Source organism: Anguilla anguilla, chromosome 13 (assembly GCF_013347855.1).
Source record: "Anguilla anguilla isolate fAngAng1 chromosome 13, fAngAng1.pri, whole genome shotgun sequence".
Classification (NCBI taxonomy): Eukaryota; Metazoa; Chordata; class Actinopteri; order Anguilliformes; family Anguillidae; genus Anguilla; species Anguilla anguilla.
In genome coordinates, this window is record NC_049213.1 from 24,250,643 (window position 1) to 24,270,574 (window position 19,932).

At 44.5% G+C, this 19,932-nt stretch overlaps 2 protein-coding genes across 4 annotated transcripts in view; both read left to right on the top strand.

The window, feature by feature from the left end:
* Positions 1-4,919, top strand: part of dnah1 (dynein, axonemal, heavy chain 1) — a 40,998-nt gene extending 36,079 nt beyond the window's left edge. For 2 of the 3 annotated variants that reach the window (XM_035389306.1, XM_035389305.1), the window contains exons 72-79: positions 184-363; positions 931-1,107; positions 1,222-1,392; positions 1,856-1,986; positions 2,231-2,375; positions 3,029-3,235; positions 3,625-3,859; positions 4,462-4,919. In XM_035389306.1, coding sequence (XP_035245197.1) covers positions 184-363; positions 931-1,107; positions 1,222-1,392; positions 1,856-1,986; positions 2,231-2,375; positions 3,029-3,235; positions 3,625-3,859; positions 4,462-4,583 — 1,368 coding nt within the window. In that variant the 3' untranslated portion in view covers positions 4,584-4,919. The remainder of the gene's footprint in view (positions 1-183; positions 364-930; positions 1,108-1,221; positions 1,393-1,855; positions 1,987-2,230; positions 2,376-3,028; positions 3,236-3,624; positions 3,860-4,461) is intronic. The other variant, XM_035389307.1, reaches the window with a different exon arrangement.
* A 1,743-nt stretch (positions 4,920-6,662) lies between these two features.
* Positions 6,663-19,453, top strand: mapkapk3 (MAPK activated protein kinase 3). Its single transcript, XM_035389627.1, has 10 exons — positions 6,663-7,691; positions 13,183-13,322; positions 14,883-14,947; positions 15,348-15,427; positions 15,528-15,654; positions 15,871-15,946; positions 16,259-16,383; positions 17,300-17,385; positions 17,505-17,585; positions 18,751-19,453. Exons 1-10 carry the CDS (start codon positions 7,164-7,166, stop codon positions 18,904-18,906), a joined length of 1,464 nt encoding a protein of 487 aa, XP_035245518.1. The 5' UTR covers positions 6,663-7,163; the 3' UTR covers positions 18,907-19,453.
* The last annotated feature ends 479 nt before the right edge of the window (positions 19,454-19,932 follow it).

A 19,932-nucleotide genomic window follows, 5' to 3' on the forward strand; every position in this document is an offset into this window, starting at 1 on the left:
TTACAGATGATTGCCTTGGAACTATTTTCTGTCGTAGGTGTTTTGTTTTCATTTTGTAGTGAATTTAAAAGATTTGAGAGATTATGAAAATGCTGGGAAATAGAACATGCTGTAGCACAAGACACGGGTACATCGGGACTCCCCTGACATCTCTCTTGCTGTTGGCCCCTCTCCTCCTCCCAGGCCAGGCCCTTCAAGTCCCTGCTCTTCTCTCTCTGCCTGTTCCATGGGAACGCCATCGAGCGCAGGAAGTTCGGCCCGCTCGGCTTCAACATCCCTTACGAGTTCACAGACGGGGACCTGCGCATCTGTATCAGCCAGCTCAAGATGTTCCTGGATGAGTACCAGGACACGCCCTACAAGGTGTGTGAACTCAGCACTGCCATGTGCTGCTACACCATGGCTGCCCTGACCCTCTATAGCTGTCCTCTTTCTTTTGGGCTTCCCTTTGGGATGAAGTTATAGGTACAGCTATTTGAAGATATGTAAGCTGTATTGTGCCATTTACTTTTGCTTACAGTACTTATTGTTGGTTTGTTCAGTTCACTATTTTAACAAATGGGTGTGGCTTTGTGGCAATATTGCACAGAAACACTGATGTTTCCACTTCTCTCTGTAAGTCGCTCTGTACTGTAAGTGCGCAAGCGATTTTACTGACTCTGACTGTGTGTATGAGTATATTTGTCTGTGTGTGTATTCTCCTGCCTCTCTCATCAGTTTTGTGTGTGAGTGTGTATGTTTGTGCGTGTGTGTGTGCGCATGCGTGCATGCGTGTGCGTGTGTGTGTGTGTGTGTGCATGTGTGCGTGTGCGTGTGTGTGTGTGTGTGCGTGTGTGTTTGTGTGTGTGTGCGTGTGTGTGCGTGCGTGTGTGTTTGTGTGCCGCAGGTGTCGTGTATTTCAATGGCTGACTGGCCCTTGTGCTCCCCCAGGTCCTGAGGTACACAGCAGGACAGATTAACTATGGCGGCCGTGTGACAGATGACTGGGACCGGCGCTGCATCCTGAACATTCTGGAAGACTTTTACTGCCCCGCTGTCCTCACTGAGGACTACGCCTACTCCCCCTCAGGAGAGTACCGTCAGATCTGCACGGATAATGATATCAAGGTAAGGGGAATGCTCTTTCCTTTCTCAAAATCTCTTCCCAGGTGTCAATCAATGCCGCTGGGTGTCATATGGCACTGGGATCAGTGATTGGGCGGGTACATTTTTGTTCTGCAGGGCTACCTGGAGTACATCCGCAGCCTGCCCATCAACGATACACCTGAGATCTTCGGTCTTCACGACAATGCAAACATCAGCTTTGCCCAGAATGAGACATTTGCTTTGCTGGGGGCTGTGGTGAAGCTGCAGCCGAAAGCAGCAGCTAGCGGTGGCAAAGGCCGGGAGGAGGTACAGTCTCAACACAACGCTGCATTATCACAGCAGGCTATCTTACAATGGTACAGAACAACACCATACCACAGAAGACAACAGATCATAAGTGTCATTCCATCACACAACACAACACAGCATACTATGCTGTAGCATTACAATTTGCCTTCACTGGAACTACGGGGCCTAGCCCAAACCTTGAAAAAACAGCACCCGACCAAGAGGTGTCCAGATACTTTTGGTCATATAGTGTAGAAACACAGATACCCCATAACACAATTCAAAAAGTGAACCCAGGTGAAAGGTCGCTCATTGTTTGGGTGTTAAGAGTAGAAGAGGAGATGAGGGAACTAAAATAAACAGAAAATTCAGAAAAGCCCACAGCCCTGTACGTAGATGCCTCAGACACTGCAGGCAGCAAGGTGCCGCGTCAGTGTGCTGTGTCAAGTGTGCATTGTGCACTCTCTGTCGCCCTCTACAGATCGTAGAGGAGATTGTTACAGGCATCAAGGATAAGGTTCCTGAGCCCATTAGTATTGAGGAAGTGATGACGAAGTACCCCATCCTGTACGAAGAGTCCATGAACACAGTACTGATCCAGGAGGTCATCAGGTACACGGGGCCTTCCCTCTCCATCCCTCCCTCCCCCACTTTTCCTCCTTCACTCACTCCCCACTTTAAAGAAGATTTCCTGTGGATATTAGAGATGGGGTCTCTGCGATTAGAAAACAACCGCTTCTTAAAGACAACTGTTGGTGATGAACAGTCGTAATTCTGCCATCCATATTGATGATTATTAATGTGCTGTGTTGTTTTTCTCAGTGTGATGCTTTCTGTCCTTCCCTTCCTCCCTCAGGTATAATAGACTGCTAGTTGTGATATCACAGAGCCTCAGTGATCTGGTAAAGGCCCTGAAGGGTTTAGTGGTGATGTCTTCAGAGCTGGAGCTGATGGCCAACAGCCTGTTCAACAACACCGTGCCAGACATGTGGAACTCCAAGGTAAGGGTTTACACTCCCCCCGTCCTGCTTACACTGCACAGGTTTCTTTATTCATGTGCATTTTTACTCATCAAAGCATTACAATTACTATTAAATGTTACTGATTTACAATTTAGGTGTCAACCCTATAAAAAACTTCACAGTCTCTGTACAGTCTGATGCCTCTTGAGAATGACTCAGTAAGCAGTCAGGATTCAGGATTATTTAAAAAATGGAGATGTAGAAGGTTCTTGTAGTAGGTGGATGTTAAAATTTCATAAATAGTAGCTTGTTAATGCATCAATTCCCTTCTCATTTTCCCACAGTAATTTTATCAAAAGGTCCTGACTCAGATTTAAATGGTCAATTGTTTAGTGTACAGTGGTTGCATAAAACATAACATTACATTTACATAGGGGGCTACTCGCCTCCTCTTTCCTAGCTCTGTCCCTTCAGTTTATGCCAAACTATTTCACTTACCCTCATCCCCTGTTTGTGGCCACATTTCTGTAAAGCCAGCTTGAGTCCTGGGCCCCATTTATCACAAGACCCACTAACTCCACTAACTAACGTGTCTTTTTTATTTTATAACACTGAAGAGGGATATTCTCTGTGGTGCGTTGTGACTGACTGCATGGCGCACTGACCTCCTTCTCTCTCTCCCCTCCTTCCAGGCGTACCCATCCCTGAAGCCGCTGTCCTCCTGGGTGATGGACCTGCTGCAGAGGATCAGCTTTGTGCAGGGCTGGATCTCGGACGGCATCCCGGCCGTCTTCTGGATCAGCGGCTTCTTCTTCCCGCAGGCCTTCCTGACCGGCACCCTGCAGAACTTCGCCCGCCGCTCCGTCCTCTCCATCGACACCATCGGCTTCGACTTCAAGGTGAGGCCAGGGAACTCTCAGTCTCCACGGCTCCTCTCTGTACACCATTACTGCTCATGTGTTAGACTGTATAGGAAGTTTACATCAGCACTTCCTACTATTTAAACATCAGTCTCTAGCCTCATCATAACTGAAAAACCTTTACTGTGGATCTATCAGGAATGTGGTTACTGGATTATTTTGAACAGCCTCCTATTTTAACCTCACTGGTAAGAGGTCAATTGATGTATGTATAAAACGTATCTCACAAAAATAGGCCAGTAGTTGCAGTTTTAGTAATGATGAAAAGGGCTTTCCCGTGGTCTCCCCGTCTGAAGCAGCTGAGTGTGGGAGGACAGGCTCGGCAGTGCCAGGCCGCTGCTCTGATGTGCTGTGTACCCTCCGTGCAGGTTATGAAGGAGTCGGCCAAGGAGCTGAGGGAGCGGCCGGACATGGGCTGCTACATCCACGGGCTGTTCCTGGAGGGCGCGCGCTGGGACGCCCAGGCGGGCTGCCTGACCGAGTCGCGGCCCAAGGAGCTCTACACCGAGATGGGCGTCATCTGGATGGTGCCCGAGCCCAACCGCAAGCCGCCCCTCTCCGGGGTGTACGTCTGCCCCATCTACAAGACCCTCACCCGCGCAGGTCAGCAGTGCTTCCCCACCCAACACCTGTCACTACGTTTTACCCCATTTTACAACGCCCTGGAAACACTGCACTGTGCTACCCCTCATAGAAATCACGCTGTGAAAGCGCACTTACTGTCTGCTCCCATATAATCAGTTCTGTACAAAACCAAATACACACCACTCCAGACACCTCTTTTTATGCATTCCCCTATCAACGGCACACCGTATGCCTCTGAGCACTGTACACCCCTACATTAACACATATTTGGGGAGCATGGGCAGAGGGCCGAGGGGAAAGGAGAGAGTCTTTGGCACAGGGAAGTTTTGACTGATGTGCTGTGAGTCACCTGCTAAAGACAGCCACAGAGCTGCTGTAATACCGGCCAGACGTGCGTGTGCTGTAGTTAACCCAAGAGCCTGCTGCATTTCTGCAGTCTGTTTCTGTCATCCAGTGTGGTGGCAAAGCTGCTCGCTGAGAAAAGTGCTCCTCTCGCAACACATACACGCAGTGTCACACGCACACACACACACACACACATTTTCTCACACGTACACGCACACACAGAAATGATGAGAGAGGCAGGAGAGTAGCTCACTACCACTATGTTTATTCCACAGGAACTCTGTCTACCACGGGTCATTCCACCAACTACGTCATCGCTGTGGAGCTGCCCACTGACCGTACCCAGAGGCACTGGATCAAACAGGGCGTGGCACTGATCTGTGCCCTGGACTACTAGACACACACGTGCACATGCGCGCACTCGCACACACACACACACACACAAGTGCGCACTCAAGCACACACACGTGCACAGCCTTCTAGAAGGAAAGCATTAGTGCTGGGTTTCAATATTTTGAACTGGTGTTTTAGAAAGTTGTAATATTTTGCTGGAAAGGTATAATATTTAGTTAGAAAGGTATAATATTTTTTTTCAGAAAGTTTTTGAAATGTTTTGTTTTCAAAACGTTAAAATTGTTTAATTTATACTTGATGTTTTTTTTTGTTTTCTTATAAAACATTTGTCACAGTGATGAATTTTGTGGTTGTAGGGAATGAAGAGATAGTGATCATTTGCTATGGGTCTGTCTGTGTTTTTGGATTCGAGTGCACGTCTGTCACTTGCAGGGGCATCACCATCCGTCCTCAGGCGTTATTCTGGGATTGAGGCAGCTTTGTGGCATGTTTACCACAGGCGTGAGATGTTCCTTTTCATCCACTGAACACCATCAGGAGTGTCCTAAGAGAGAACCAGGGAACAGTGCATGGTCAACACTGAAAATCTGACCCAGAGCTTTGAACTTGTTTTGCCAGTTTGCTAGATTAAATGGTAGTTCGCCTCCATATATTTTGCTGTACCTGAGTGAGAAATCCTCAGCAGGAGTTCAAATGTGCTAATGGGCAGGATGCTACTAGCGGTCACTTTACGTCTCTGTGTTACAGACGTATACGGGGACTCCGGTGCTGGCAGTCCGTGTAATGTAGCCTACTGTGGGGCCTGGCGGGCGCAGGGCCAAGGGCTTTATGCAGTGGACCCAGCCGGGTTCCTCTGATGTGACACAGTATCTGCTGTACCTCTTTTCCTCTTTGTCTTACGCCATTCCTGTAAGCTGAATGGCACATGCTTTTTTATCTTCCTGTCTCTCCCGCTCCTTCTTTGACCAAGTGTGTAGCTGCCCTCACTTTCTGCCCGTCGATTTCCTGTGGGCAGTCTGCCTCCTAGGGCGAGACACGACATCATCGCCACTCCTCCCAGCCATGGAGCCTCTGTCCACATCACTTACGAAATGCCATAACTCTGGTGCCAGAAACACATTATGAACGGAACAACACAGGCCCAAAAGGAGAGGGGGAAATAATGAGTGTTGTGGAGGAAATGGTCTGCACACACGCACACATATGCACGCATACATACACACACCAACACATGCATGCATTCATTTGTGCTTACACTTGCACAAATGTATGCACACATACATGTATATGTATAAACACAAACACTCACATGACCTCCCAGTAGAATGCGCATTGGGACTGATGTGTATAAACACACACACACACACACACCTATTTAGCTTTCATTCTATGCTTTTATTAAGACCTACTTCATTAAGTGGCTCTGATTATTTGGATACTGGAGTTGATTAATAGCATTTGGTTCCAGCAAGTAGTTGAAAGGATGAATTACCTTTCAACTGCTTGCTGGATCTCCAGTTCCTGTATGACTGCTTTCTCTCCTCCACTCCAAGACTGCAGACAGCAGCACAATGACCCAGTAAGTGTGAGTGTTCACTATTTTCCGGATGCAATAATTCAAATAGATGCACAGTAATTGTTAAAGTATGTTAATGGCAAGAGTGAGTTCTTGTCTCCTCATGGCAAACCATAATATGAAATCACAGAAGATATGTTTCTTCTTTTCCATTACATTACAGGCATTTAGCAGACGCTCTTATCCAGAGCAACTTACACAACTTTTTTACATAGCATTTTACATTGTATCCATTTATACAGCTGGATATATACTGAAGCAATGCAGGTTAAGTACCTTGCTCAAGGGTACAACGGCAGTGTCCTACCCGGGAATCGAACCTGCGACCTTTCGGTTACAAGTCCAGTTCCTTACCCACTGTGCTACACTCCGTCCGTTTTCCAGCTATTTTAACCTCTGAACCATGTTTCAGTGAGTCGAGGTGGAGGAAAAGGTGTGATACTGAGGTTCTTTGGTTTCCTTGGGTTGCATGCTACACTGCTCCTTTAAGACGACCGCTATAAATTTGACTCGAGCGGAGTAGTACCGTTTACGTAACGACGGAGTTCCTCCGAAAGGGACTGCAATTAGCTAAATCAAGAAGGGACAACGTTTCAGACTGAAGTCCTGTCAGCTCGATATAGGCGATTTTAAAAATAGTATTTATGTTTTTGCCCCAGGACATGTCGTTGGTGGATTTTAATTGATCATTTCAATGAATGGACTGATACCGTTGAGCATTCCGTAAAGGAGAATTCAAGCAATTAAAGTAATGTACTTTGTAACTATTTGGATGATTAAACGTTGTTCAGTCACAGGTATGAATAGTTTTTGTAGGGAACGTACAAATTGATATTTTTGGTAAACGTACATACGTTTTAAAAGTGAAACTTTTCTAATTATAGCAATCTTTTAAATAGTTATAGACCTTTCTTTATAGTTATAGCCTATAAAGAAATCGTTTAATCGTTAAACTACGCTGTAGACTATTCAATACATGACTGTATGATGTGAAATGAAAGATTAAGTGTGCCTTTCACCTCACCAACATATAAAGAATCTTCATTTATGCATAGGAAAGAACCAGGAACCACCAACTTAAATTATTGTTGCCAGTTGAAGGCGGTGCGGAGATTGAGCAAGAAAGAGAAACTGTTCGGCCATCGAACGAGCGCACTGGATTGTTTTAACAGTCATTACTCGTGTGGTTTAATTTTTTCCACGACTGGCAGTTACTTTACAAGCTTTCCTCGAGCCTACTCATTTTTAATCGTTGGAATACAGTTTGCTGCTGACGCGGTGATATTAAGGACCAGGGCGAACATGCACCACAATGGTAACGGTAAGGAGAAAGAATCCGAAGCTCCCAAGGAGAAATCCGAGTGTCAACAGGCAGCGAGTGACAGCGCAGAGCACAGCACGGACAGAGACAGCAGCCCCAGTCACTTTCCGCTGCCCTGCGTCGCCAAGCCGGACTTCAAGCGTAATGCGGTGACGGACGACTACAAGATCTCCAGTCAAGTACTTGGCTTGGGCGTCAATGGAAAAGTGCTGGAATGCTACAACAAGAAAACCGGGGAGAAGTGTGCCCTGAAGGTACAGCCGGGCACATCTCCATCGTCACCATAGGCTGCCCAAGATGTGTGTTTCTGTGTACATGTTTAGTATTTCATTGATTATATCATTATTATTGCCTGTTCAAAAGCGCCTTTCTGTCTTCAAGGACCAGAAACTGTGCCAAAGGCAAACCCGATAAAGTAGAAAGGAACTTTGACCTTCAGAACATTGTTAGTCTCTCTGGCTCTCTCTCTGTTAACCCAGGGAGAGAAAAAACAATGTTTTTTTCTAGGAAGCTGTTTTTCTATGGTTGTTAAAGACACATCTACCATCAGTGATGACTGATAGCTTTAGCCGTTAGCTTACATGTAACCTCTCACAAGCAGAGCTTTGTGGTGTCACCATCACCTGTCCCTGTGTCCCAGCAGCATGTGTGTGCCTCACGTCTCCCAGGCAACCATCACACACAAGCAGCTTAAATGCCTTTCTTTGATGAAACGTGATGGGGACGTGTGAAAGCTGAATGTAACCCTGGCATGGTGATGTGACAACTTGGATTGATGGAACTAGAGTCCGCTGCGGTGCAGACTTGGTTATTTGATTAGGGTTAGGCTATATTTGTGTTTGTCCTGTGCCATGCCGCACATATGCACTTTCATCTTCATGTTAATTAATCAGCACTTTAAGTATAACTTCTTGACATGTAGCCTGTTGCTGAATGCTTTTAAAAGGCCCTGTAATCATATTGTACACGAAGAACGAAACTGATTCTGTGATATGTTATTTTATTCAGTTGAGAATAAAAGTAGTGTGTCTTAAATTACCCTGCCTAGTAGGGAGGATAGAAGAAACAGAGGAACTGACCATCTCGTTATCACAGGGCATCTGTGGTCCCTGCGATTCATGCCAACCATCTTCTGCACAAAGGAGAAGTCACGTAGAAGAGTCTTTGTTCAGGTCCATTTACAAAAAATGGAGCCGGTCCTCTGCGGATAAACAAGTTTTAAAAAATAATTTACCAAACAAAACAAACTGGGTGTGAATCCAAAAAAATCAATATAAGATAAGAAGGTGGATGTGCCCCAATGAAAAAAATGTTTTTCTCTTCTTTTAGATTTTCTCTTTGTGCTTTATTCTGCATAAAAAGAGCAGTACAATAAAACGGCCAGCGTTTCTGCCAAAGCCTTTTTGAGTCCCGTTTACACAAATGACAAAAAGGAGGGTGGGAAAATGGTAAAACGAATTGTGCTATTCACTGTGGGCAATTGAATCCAGTGCTCATCAGCCACACAATGGCTCAGCCGGCCGTCTGATTAGTTTACAGTGAGACCTGTTCCTCAGTGACCTGAGGGAATCACCCAGGGGACGTGTCCTCAGAGGTCTCTAATGGCTCTGGGCACTGTTCTTCACTCAGTGCAGATCGCCCATTCCAGGCAGATGAGACTGTTTCCTCCATTAATATGCTTGCCACCTGCGGAGGGTTTAAGATAAAAATTCATCTTATTCATTCAGCACATTTAATTGCCAGCGCTGACACAGGCAATGCAAGATCACTTTAGTGCATGCTACCATTGTGGCTCACAAAGCAGAGCTTAGTCTTATGGCTAAGTATATGTACCCATATTAACAGATAACCTGATTTGATCAAGCCTTGAATTAAACATAAATATATACAGCCATAGTTCAGAAGGTATCAGAAGCTGTTGTTTATTTACTACTCTTTGGGTGGCACTCACTGCGGCCTCTATTGGTAATGTCTACCTCTGCCCCACTGGGGCTAAAAGTGGGTGTGTGGGGGCGTGGTCTTGTAACCGGACAAATGATATGGGTGACTGACCCGTAGGGGAATTCTTTTAGCGTTCCAACCTGTGTGATTTTATGCCTAGTGCTCATGTAGCGGTAGGAAAAGAATGTGCTTGCGCGTGTGTGTGTCTGTTTGAGTGTATATGTGTGTGAGTGTATTTTTACGTGGGTGTTCGTGCTGCTTGCACGTATCAGTTACCCAGCAGAGTTGGGCCCAGGATTCGGGTTTCTGGTAGGTGGAGTGTTACTCACGGAGCTCGGAATTGTGTCTCCAAGAGTAGCCGGTAATGTGACGCATGTCTTTCCGGGTACGCAGTGGAAAGCTGTCATCACACAACCGCCGAGAGCTGGATTTACACCTGGCTCTTCTCCAGCCCGACTCAGGGCCCTGCACCAAACAGGTGTAGGCTTTGTGTCATTGCAGTGCCTGGGAATGATATTTAAGTGTATTGAATTGATTCTGTAGACTTTGACAATAGAATACAGTGGAAGCTTTATTGTCCAGCCAAAAAGATTGACTGATTAGATTTCTCTTTTCATAAATAATGACACATTTCCAGCATCTTAAATGCCACATACAACTTCTGGTCATTGTAGCTGGTAATTACTGTCATTGCGTAAGGATGAGCACAAGGTTGATAGAGCAAAGAAGGCAGTGATAGACCTGAAGAGGAAAAGCAAAAGAACATTAGGTAGCCATCCGGTTGACTCCTGTTAAAGCTCAAGTTCTCGGCGTAGTGATGTATTGTGGTCTGCGGCTGGCAGTTCCATAGGTTGGCACACGATCGGCTATAGCCTTACCCTGGGAGGGAAGGTTTTAAGAAGGTATTCCACAGCTCATTGCATATGCATATGGTTGATCGAGCACAAGTCGTCTGTCTGCGCTAGCTGAGCATGGTGGGCATTTTTCTGATGTAATGTAGGTAGCTCATCGACTCAGATGGCTCAGGCGTTGCAGCCGGCAGCTCCTCTTTCAGAGGAGATGTGCGCTTGTCAGCGCTCTGCAGACGTGACAGACGTTTCAGCGCTGAGGGAAGCCTGTGTGTATGACTGGGTATTCCACATTGGGAGACAAAATAAGGAACAAAATAAAATAAATCAGGCGACAGACAGACAGGTTTTTTGTTTAATAACCAGGACCTGTGAAAGGCTCTTTCTCAGATTGTGTGTGTGGGGTGCAGCAGTAAAGCTTTATGTTGTGCTTTTCAGAACTCCTGCTGGAGAGACTGTAATTTGACCAGGTGTAGTTGGGTGTGGTTGATGTGCATGTGAGGTGGGTGGCCTGGCACATGGTTTATTGCAGGGTGGTATTCTTAATTTATTTTCTTCCTATTTTGTGCTGTCCTGTGTTTGATTCCTTGCTTTCTCTTTCGAGTGCTTATAATAATAATCTTATGTATGCCTGTATCACTGAAACCACAGTAAGCCCTGATTCACTGCAGCAGCGTGGGTATAATACAGATGTGTTCATTTTAATGTGTTGCTCTGTGATGTGCTGTATTTTCTTTCTATTAAGGGAGGTTGGGGGAGGGTAAGAGTGGTGGTTCAATCCTCTCTGTGGAACTAGAGACAAGCCATCCTTCCCCTGCAATTTTGTTACTCTGGTTTTTATTTTCTATGTGTCTCCCAATGGCTGCATCCAGGTGCTACATTTAGATCCAAAGGGCTGCCTGTGCCTAGGCATGGGCAGCCTTGTACATGGACTGGCTTTGTGTTCTATTCACACTATTTATACTGGATTTTATTTAGACTGACTGCATGCATGTACCATGCAGGCTGTTTTGTATGGACTGTAGACTGTGTTCAGAGTGAATTGTGCATGCTGTGTCCTGTGTGGACTGTAGACTGTGTTTAGAGAGCATTGTGCAGGTTGTGTACTGTGTGGACTGTAGACTGTGTTCAGAGAGCACTGTGTGGACTATGTCCTGTGTGGACTGTGGACTGTGTTTAGAGAGCGTTGTGCAGGCTGTGTTCTGAGTGGCATGATTTAAGTTGGACAGCTTGTGAAGGATGTATGCAGAACAAGCACAAACTCTGACCTCTGTGTTTGGAAAGCTGGTAGGATAAGTTAATCAGTCAGAAATGTCTAACTAAAAATGTAAATGATAAAGTAGGTAAACAAAGAACTACAAATGAATAACTTACTCCTTTGTGCACTGGAGTATGTTTGTTTCAATAAGAATAACACCTTTTGTATATATTTATGAATGTGTGAGCATTACATATGGTGTTATTTATGGCCTATAGGGCCTACTCCTTATATGCAGAATTTTCATACCCAGAATGCAATGCCTTGTATTTCTCCTTACTGTGGTTTTAATTCTTGGGAATAAACCCCATTTTTTTCTCCAGAGATATAGATACCTTGACCCTGTCCCCTGTCAGTCCCAATAGCTCTAATGAGCCCCACTGACTCAATAGATCCATGCTTTTTACTGCCTTCCCCGTCAGTCACCTCTGAGAGGCTAGGGCCGGTGGTGTGGGTGAAAAATATGGGGTCTGTTATTTGGTCTATTTCACTTGGAGGAGGTACTGTGGGGCAACACAGAGGCTTTTTGCCTTTTTTAAGTCACTCCGCCCCATCGATCCTGCAGTTCCCTGGTCTCCCAGGGCCTGGTGTGTCTCCATGGCTGTCCTTACTATTGAGTCCATCTATGGACTGGAAGTGTATAAACACACAATCTGTCCTGACTTCTGTTTGTGTAATATTTTCTCTCCTTCACTCACTCTGCCACTGTGTTTACAGTCAAATTGACTTTGTTATGCTCACTCAGTGACCCTTGACAGTACAATGACTAGCAGAGTAAGTGTTCTGTCATTGCCTTTCATACACTACATTCTTCTTATGATAATATGCAAACTGTGGACTGTTTTCACATCTCTATCATTTAAAAAGACTGCGCTGTCATGTAAAAATGATGAACACTAGGCAGAACATTATAGTCAGCTCTAAATATTAAGAGATGGTAGCGCATGAACACTCCATATATTTTTTCATCCATTTTCTCTGATGTTCTTGGTTATGGTGCACGTTAGTCAGTCATTACTGAGAATTTTCATACTTCCACAAAATAGTAAAATTCACAGATGGCTTTAGGATTGAGGGTGACATCCCTCCCTTTTCCCTAGGGATGTGAAGGAATAACTTCCCTAATCTGAGGTTTCAGGACTGCCCTGGCTGTGTAAACAGCTGTCCCACAGGCTGCTGTCAGTTGCTTAAAATACTGGGTGACGGAAGATGTGCGCTATGTTGAAAACCTGCTTCTATTCCAAGGCAGGGAATGTGCCGTGAGAGAGAGAGAGAGAAAGGGTGAGAGAGAGAGTGAGAATATGGAGGAAGTGGAAGAATGTCCTAATGGCTGTGAAATTTAAGGTTAATTAATTTGAGGGTTAATTTGGTAATTTGCTTTCTTGTTTACTTGGTTATGTGGCTGAAGTCATTTTTTCTTGGTGAATTCCTGATAACATGTTGGTGGATGGCTATACAGAATGAATCCTGCCTGTTGACCTTTCTTACATTCCACCATCAAGCAGGAGGAAGTCACAGGATCATGTTCTGACCACTTAGTATGGGACATCCAGCCCTAACGATGCTACGTCTTACACTCACAAACACATTTTCTGTTTAAAGCATGACACCCTCATTCTCCCAATTGGACCTACCATGGCACTTAATGTTATTCTGTAGGTTTGCGTACTGACTATTCTCTTTCTCTCCACTCTGCAGATTTTATATGACAACCCTAAAGCACGGCGGGAGGTTGAGCTTCATTGGCAGGTTTCTGGGGGGCCTTACATAGTTAAGATCCTCAGCCTCTATGAGAATATGCATCAGGGGAAGAAATGCCTTCTCATCATTATGGAATGGTGCGTCCCGAACTCCCTATCCCAGCATGCCACACTCACTTGTTTAGAATACATATTTCAGCAAACCCAACACCAGAGTGTCGTTGTCTTATCTTGGAAACGTTTAAAACATATTTAAATTTACATTTTCAGTTTGAAATTTTTTTACGTTATGTACTTATATATAATCAGAAGTGTTCCCCGTGGAACAACATGTGGAAATCAAAGAGTGGAACTGACTCTCACTCAGCCAGTTTTTACTGGCTGAACTCAGTCAGTCAGAAACTCCACAAACCACATCCACCATTATTCACCAGCGTTCTCATTTCCACTGGCACACATATTCCGCTCCACACCCGTCCTTCTCCCCGTTCATCCAGTCCTGTAATCATTACATTGAGTGGAAACTGTGGGGTGTGCAGAAGCATAGAAGCTACACATAATCAAAAACTGCAGAAAGGGTAAAATGGCCCTGAGATACTTATGACTGTGTCTCAGCCACGCCAGCCTCAGGAGTTGTAATTATCACCTCTATTCGAGAGAAAATGGGTGCGCAGACTGTATTGCCCTTCACTGTCAGGGAAACCTTAACCACACAAGGTCGAATCATCTTTCCTGTGATGGAAAGTTAGCTGTCATCATCTTGAATGAGAAATAGCCAGACAGGCTGTAGTATTTCTCATTTAAACGGACCCACGTCACTGTACCAGTACAGAAAGCTGAGTCACTGGTTTTTGTTGTGAAGTGAGTCTCACATATTCACATGCTTCCTGCCCCTGACCTACATTATTTCACCTCTGGGCCAGCCAGCCCATAGATGTCACATAGAACACACTTTAGTGCATGTAGAAAAAGAATGTTCTGAGCGCACAAACACAAGCACACAACAGCACTCTCTCTCTCTCTCTTTCTCTCCCTCGCTCTCTATTTCCCTCTCGATCTCTCTCTCTCTCTCTTTCTCTCCCTCGCTCTCTATTTCCCTCTCGATCTCTCTCTCTCTCTCTCTTTCTCTCTCTCCCTCACTCTCTATTTCCCTCTTGATCTCTCTCTCTCTCTCTCTCTTTCTCTCCCTCGCTCTCTATTTCCCTCTCGATCTCTCTCTCTCTCTCTCTCTCTCTCTCTCTCTCGCTCTCTATTTCGCTCTCGATCTCTCTCTCTCTTTCTCTCTCTCTGATAGGGTTGGTTTCTGAATAAAAAAACAGGAAATGAGCATTGCACAGATAAAGGAAGTGTGTTCATCACACTGCCCACTGCCTTTTCGGTGTAACTGTAGTGAGTGAGTTGGTTAAGGGCAGTGTGTAGGAGAATGGAAATATTTATCCTGGCTATGCACTTAACTTTTCTTATATTTTATTTCTTATTTTTCCCTTCATCTTTTATTGCTTTGTCATAAACAACTTTTCTGATTGTATCTCCAATTTGTACATCCTTGGTATTTTTGTGTCAGCAAATTTGATGATGATAATGAGTGACCAAACATGGTCCTATTTATATCTGAATTTATTATTGTTAGTTGTGTATATAGATGTGTGGAGGGGGTTGAGCTAAGTGTTTGAAGTATTTGTTGTGTCTGTACTCCAGTATGGAGGGGGGAGAGCTCTTCAGCCGGATTCAAGCTCGGGGAGACCAGGCCTTCACAGAGAGAGGTGAGGAATGGAGGAAAGGAGAGAGGCTGAGCATTCTGGGAAGCCTTGCTAGTGTTTCAGTTCAGAGTTTAGAGGTCTGTGTCCCATGGGGTTATGTTTGTCTTAGCCGAGTGGTCTCTAATCCAGGTGTTCTGTGCACCAAAGATTTTTGTGTTCTATGATTTTCTGTATTCTGTCTTTCCTGTGTTCTGTAATCGAAAGTTTGTCCACACTCTTTGTTCGGTGGATGTCAGTGTTCTGTATTCCATAGTTTCCCGTGGCCTGTATTAAATGGCTTTCTGTGTTCCATGGAGCTCAGTATTCACTTTCTACTTTTTGTTGTGTTCATGGTCTTGTTTAAGTAGTGTTTCCTGTCTCTCTCTGCTCTGTGACATTTTGTCTCCCGGTCCTCTCTCCACAGAGGGATCAGAAATCATGCGTCACATCGGGACGGCCATTGAGCACCTCCACAACATTAACATTGCTCACAGGGACCTCAAGGTGAGTGAGGCTCAGTGCAGCCCACAGCAGGGCAGCGATGCAGGTTAGAGAGGGCGAGATAGGGTGTTACCGCACAAGCCTGACGCCTGTCTCCCCACAGCCTGAGAACCTGCTCTATACCACTAAGCAGAGCAACGGCGTTCTCAAGCTCACAGACTTCGGCTTTGCCAAGGAGACCACACTACACAACCCCCTACAGACGCCCTGCTACACACCCTATTATGTAGGTGAGTGTCCCAGGTAAGGGAGTTCAGGGAGGACCATTAAGGAGGTAGCCAAAAGGAGAGGCTAATTTGTTCGAATTTTGTGAATGAATTTTCAAAAGAGATACGACCAGTGGGACAACAGGCCAAAGTTTGACTTCTGTGTTCTGTACGTGGTAGATGTGGCAGGTCAATATGGTGTGTGGTATTTCATTGTGCAACTGCCTGTGTATCTGTCAGCTCCGGAGGTGCTGGGCCCAGAGAAGTATGACAAGTCATGTGACATGTGGTCTCTAGGCGTGATCATGTACATCCTGTGAGTATAGAGAGAATAATTGTCATGAAATGTTTCTCCACACATCTGTGTCACATGTCCACTCACACACACGCGCATGCTGGCTTACATACAGCAGACAGAGACACGCTATACATACAAACACGTTTGAGAGGACAGAGCATGTGTGTGTGCATGTGCATGGAGAAGGACTCTTTCACAAAAGTTGGAGTTTTCCTTTTTACAGCCTGTGGATTTAACTAGTTCTCCTTTGGGGTGTCTTCTTTTTCGTGTTAAGAAATTAGGGAAATGGACTTATTTGTGTATATGAGTCCTCTTTGGCTTCATCTACAGGCTGTGTGGCTTCCCCCCGTTCTACTCCAACACGGGCCAGGCGATCTCGCCGGGGATGAAGCGGCGCATTCGGATGGGCCAGTACGAGTTCCCCAACCCTGAGTGGGCCGACGTGTCCGAGGAAGGTGAGAATGGGGCGGCAGAACAGGGGGATCACGGGAGATTATGGATAGAAGGTGCCCTGGTGCAACAACTGGCCCTGTCACTCATCACATTCATCCCCTGTAATTTGGTGTACGTGTGTATGTGTGCATGTGCCTGCGTGTGTGTGTGTGCGCATGTGTGTGTGTGCGTGTGTGCATTTATGTGTTTCAATAAATGACACATCAATTTCTCAGTCACATCTGTGAAAGCACATGATCTGTAAAAAATAAATGTGATTTTCACAGTTTTTTATGTGAACATGCTATGGACTTGTTTGTGAGGCCACAGCCACTAAATGCTTTGTATGAGAGCTTTGCAGACTCTTACTGGATTTATCAAGAACAGTAAACTTTCATTTGGTTGGCTGATTTAAGGTTAGGGTGTAATTTAAAAATAAAGTATTGACCTCCTCTAAGCCCATATTTTAGACATGGTGTACAGGGCACGAATGGGGATACAGAGCAGCTGGTATATACCATAGATATCCTGGCAGAATCTGTGGATTCACTAGGGGAGAGGGTTTACAGTACCTCAAATAAATATGTATATATATATATATATATATATATGCATGCTTTATTTTAACAAAACTTGTACTGGGGCCTGGATAGATATGTTGAGCATTGAAGGTGACTTTTATCTGGAGTTGTACTGAAACCACCTCTTGTCCCCATTGTAAAGAATCTTTCTCCATATAAAACTGTAATTAATATCCAGCTCACCACCGCCCTCCCCTCACCACTCCCACACAGCTGCCTGTTCATGTAAGGGACAATTTTAAATTATAAACCAACCCGTTGACTGTGTTTGCTGAACATTTTGGATAACATTAAAAGCTTACTTTGAGGTAGTCGTGCCATTGACATTTGATCTCTTTGATACGTACCACCTTTGCAGCCAAACAGCTGATCCACCAGCTATTGAAAACTGACCCCAATGAGCGAATGACCATCACCCAATTCATGAACCACCCCTGGATCAACGTAAGTCCAACTTATGCTGTCCTCATTCCAGACATCCTGTTTTTTGCTGCGCAGAACTTATTCTAACCTTGTGTGTGTGTGTGTGTGCGTATCTGCATATGTTTGTGCTGTCACTGCAGCAATCAATGGTGGTCCCCCCAACACCACTTCACACTACCCGCGTACTGAGAGAGGACAGAGAGCTGTGGGATGACGTGAAGGTGAGCAATACTGACACCCTCTGGTTACCAGGGGAAGTCCATTTTCAAAACATTATGGTAATATATTCAGTACTTGGGTTACGGTTAGTTTTTTTTATAAAAAAGACCTGAAGAGGTACTATTACTAAGAGTAAAAACTTCTAATTGTGCTTGCATTTAGGTATAATATTCAGACCATTTAAAATGACCAAAACCAAAACATTTAAATTGTGTAAAAATCTGTGTTCCTTACATTGTACAGCTTGGACAGATTAGAAACCAGTGGCTAATTAATGTGGTGGCCTCAAATGTGTGGTCAATCTGAGATTAAATTCCTGCAGTAACACTATCAGTTCCCTAGAGGGGAGCAGACAGTATGTTTTTGATAATAAAATTCTGATTGCAGGTTGCCAAACTGTAGAATAACTGCTTACTCAGCAAACCAACTGTTTGTTTACTAGAATTTTGCATGTTAGTATCATTCAGGACTGACATACTGGACATGGGCCACATTCACAAAGCATGTGCACAATCACATTTGATCATTAACTGCTTGTAAGAACATTTTCAAGAACATTTTGGCATTCATCATTTTTTTCTTATCTGTACTTGCTCATGGCTGTTTCCTTATACAAATCACATAAACAGAATTGTGCATAAATCCATCCGGCATTCATCATCTCATACACCTGGGATATGTACAAAAACAGGTCTGCACACGTCATAAATCTCATATTGTTTATTCGTATGAACATCTTTAAGAACTAAAGTAAGAATCATTTTAGTAAAGTTTTGTGAATGAGGCCCAGTATGTCCTTGTGTGCTTGAGAAGAATAGCATAAAGACTCAGGAACAGGAAGATTGATATTTATATTTGATTCCAGGTGGTCCTTTCAGTTCAACTATTTCTCATCCATTCATTTTTTGTCTTTTTTTTCTCAAAATAATTTTGTAATGCAAATGCATCGCTATTCGTTATTTTTATAAACCCTAGTGGACATTGGACCTCCTTCCCACAGTATGCATATGATTTCATTAAATTTTCCTAAGCTCCCACTAACATACAAATTACATTGGAAGGATCAGGACCCTACAGCCAGGACGACACGCTTGCTTCACATTCCCTCTAACATACGAAGTCAGCTCTCTCATGCTCATAGTCCTGCATGTGTGGTATTTCCCTCAGGAGGAGATGACCAGTGCACTAGCCACCATGCGTGTGGACTACGACCAGGTGAAAATCAAAGACTTGGACACCTCCAGCAACCCTCTACTCAACAAGAGACGCAAGAAGGCAGCGGCGGGAGGGAAGGGGGGCAGCACTGTATGTAACAGTCAATGAGAGACTAGAGCCAAAGCAGAGACAGGGGTATCATGAAGGGCTGGGTGAGCAGAAAATAATTACCAGGGGAGGTAGTTTGGATTAAGGAAAGGAATCAGGAAAAGGTTGAGTGCAATGGTAAGCTTTTACTTCAGTTGCTGAAGATGGATTTGAAGATTAAATTATTTGTCTTTACGACTGAAATGCTTTGCCTCTCGTGCATGATCCTTCTTTTGTTCTAGTGTGTGTGTGTGTGTGTGTTTGTGTGGGTGAGTGCATATGTAAGCAAGGGTACACATGTATGTATGTGGTTTTGTTGTGCTGGTATTAATTTCATGCTTACTCAAACAAGCACGTAGATCAATACGTTAATGTTTTTCTCCTATCCATGAAAATGAAGTTAAAATATATCTTAAGGTATAAAGAGAAAGGAATAGGGTACCAGCACTCTCTATACTAAATCAGGTCTGAAAAATTATCATGATTGTCATCATTTGTATTTTACTGTAAATGTTGTCTTATGGTCAGTTTTTCAGGAATTAAAAAATTCTGGAGATTTTGCACCATAGCTTGGGTCTAAAGTTTTATTGTCTTTTTCACACTCACAGTGGCCGAACAGAACTAGACATGGTTGAAGAGTGTATTGCTTCAGGGTGAAATGGGGGCCATTGGGTGGCTCGTCCTGTTAAGGCATTTTTCTACTGGGTAGGTGAGCCTCATGGGCTGGTGTCATATCCAAACTATGGCCAGCAGCCCATCAGGGTGCATAATTGGCTGTAGCTTTGCCTGGGGAGGAGGGGATTTCAGTTGGCAGGATTTCAAGCGAGCCTCTCAGATCAATCAGGCACCGAAAATCTGCACAAACTGCACATGAAGTGTCCTCTGGCTCCGTTTCTGTGTGTGCTTGACTGGGGACAGTGCAAGACAGTATCCTCTGACATCATGTTTCTGAGTTTCTGTACTCTCACCCATGCACTTGCCATGCCCTGATGAAGGACTTCACCTTCAAAATGCATCAGCCTTTTGCAACTTTTTGGTTCAATTACA

Excerpts from the sequence above, each read along its gene's own strand:
- mapkapk3 (XM_035389627.1), top strand. The coding sequence starts at position 7,164 with ATGCATAGGAAAGAACCAGGAACCACCAACTTAAATTATTGTTGCCAG. Across the intron at positions 17,386-17,504 it reads TGAACCACCCCTGGATCAAC|CAATCAATGGTGGTCCCCCC; the intron begins GTAAGTCCAACT and ends CTGTCACTGCAG. Across the intron at positions 17,586-18,750 it reads AGCTGTGGGATGACGTGAAG|GAGGAGATGACCAGTGCACT; the intron begins GTGAGCAATACT and ends TATTTCCCTCAG.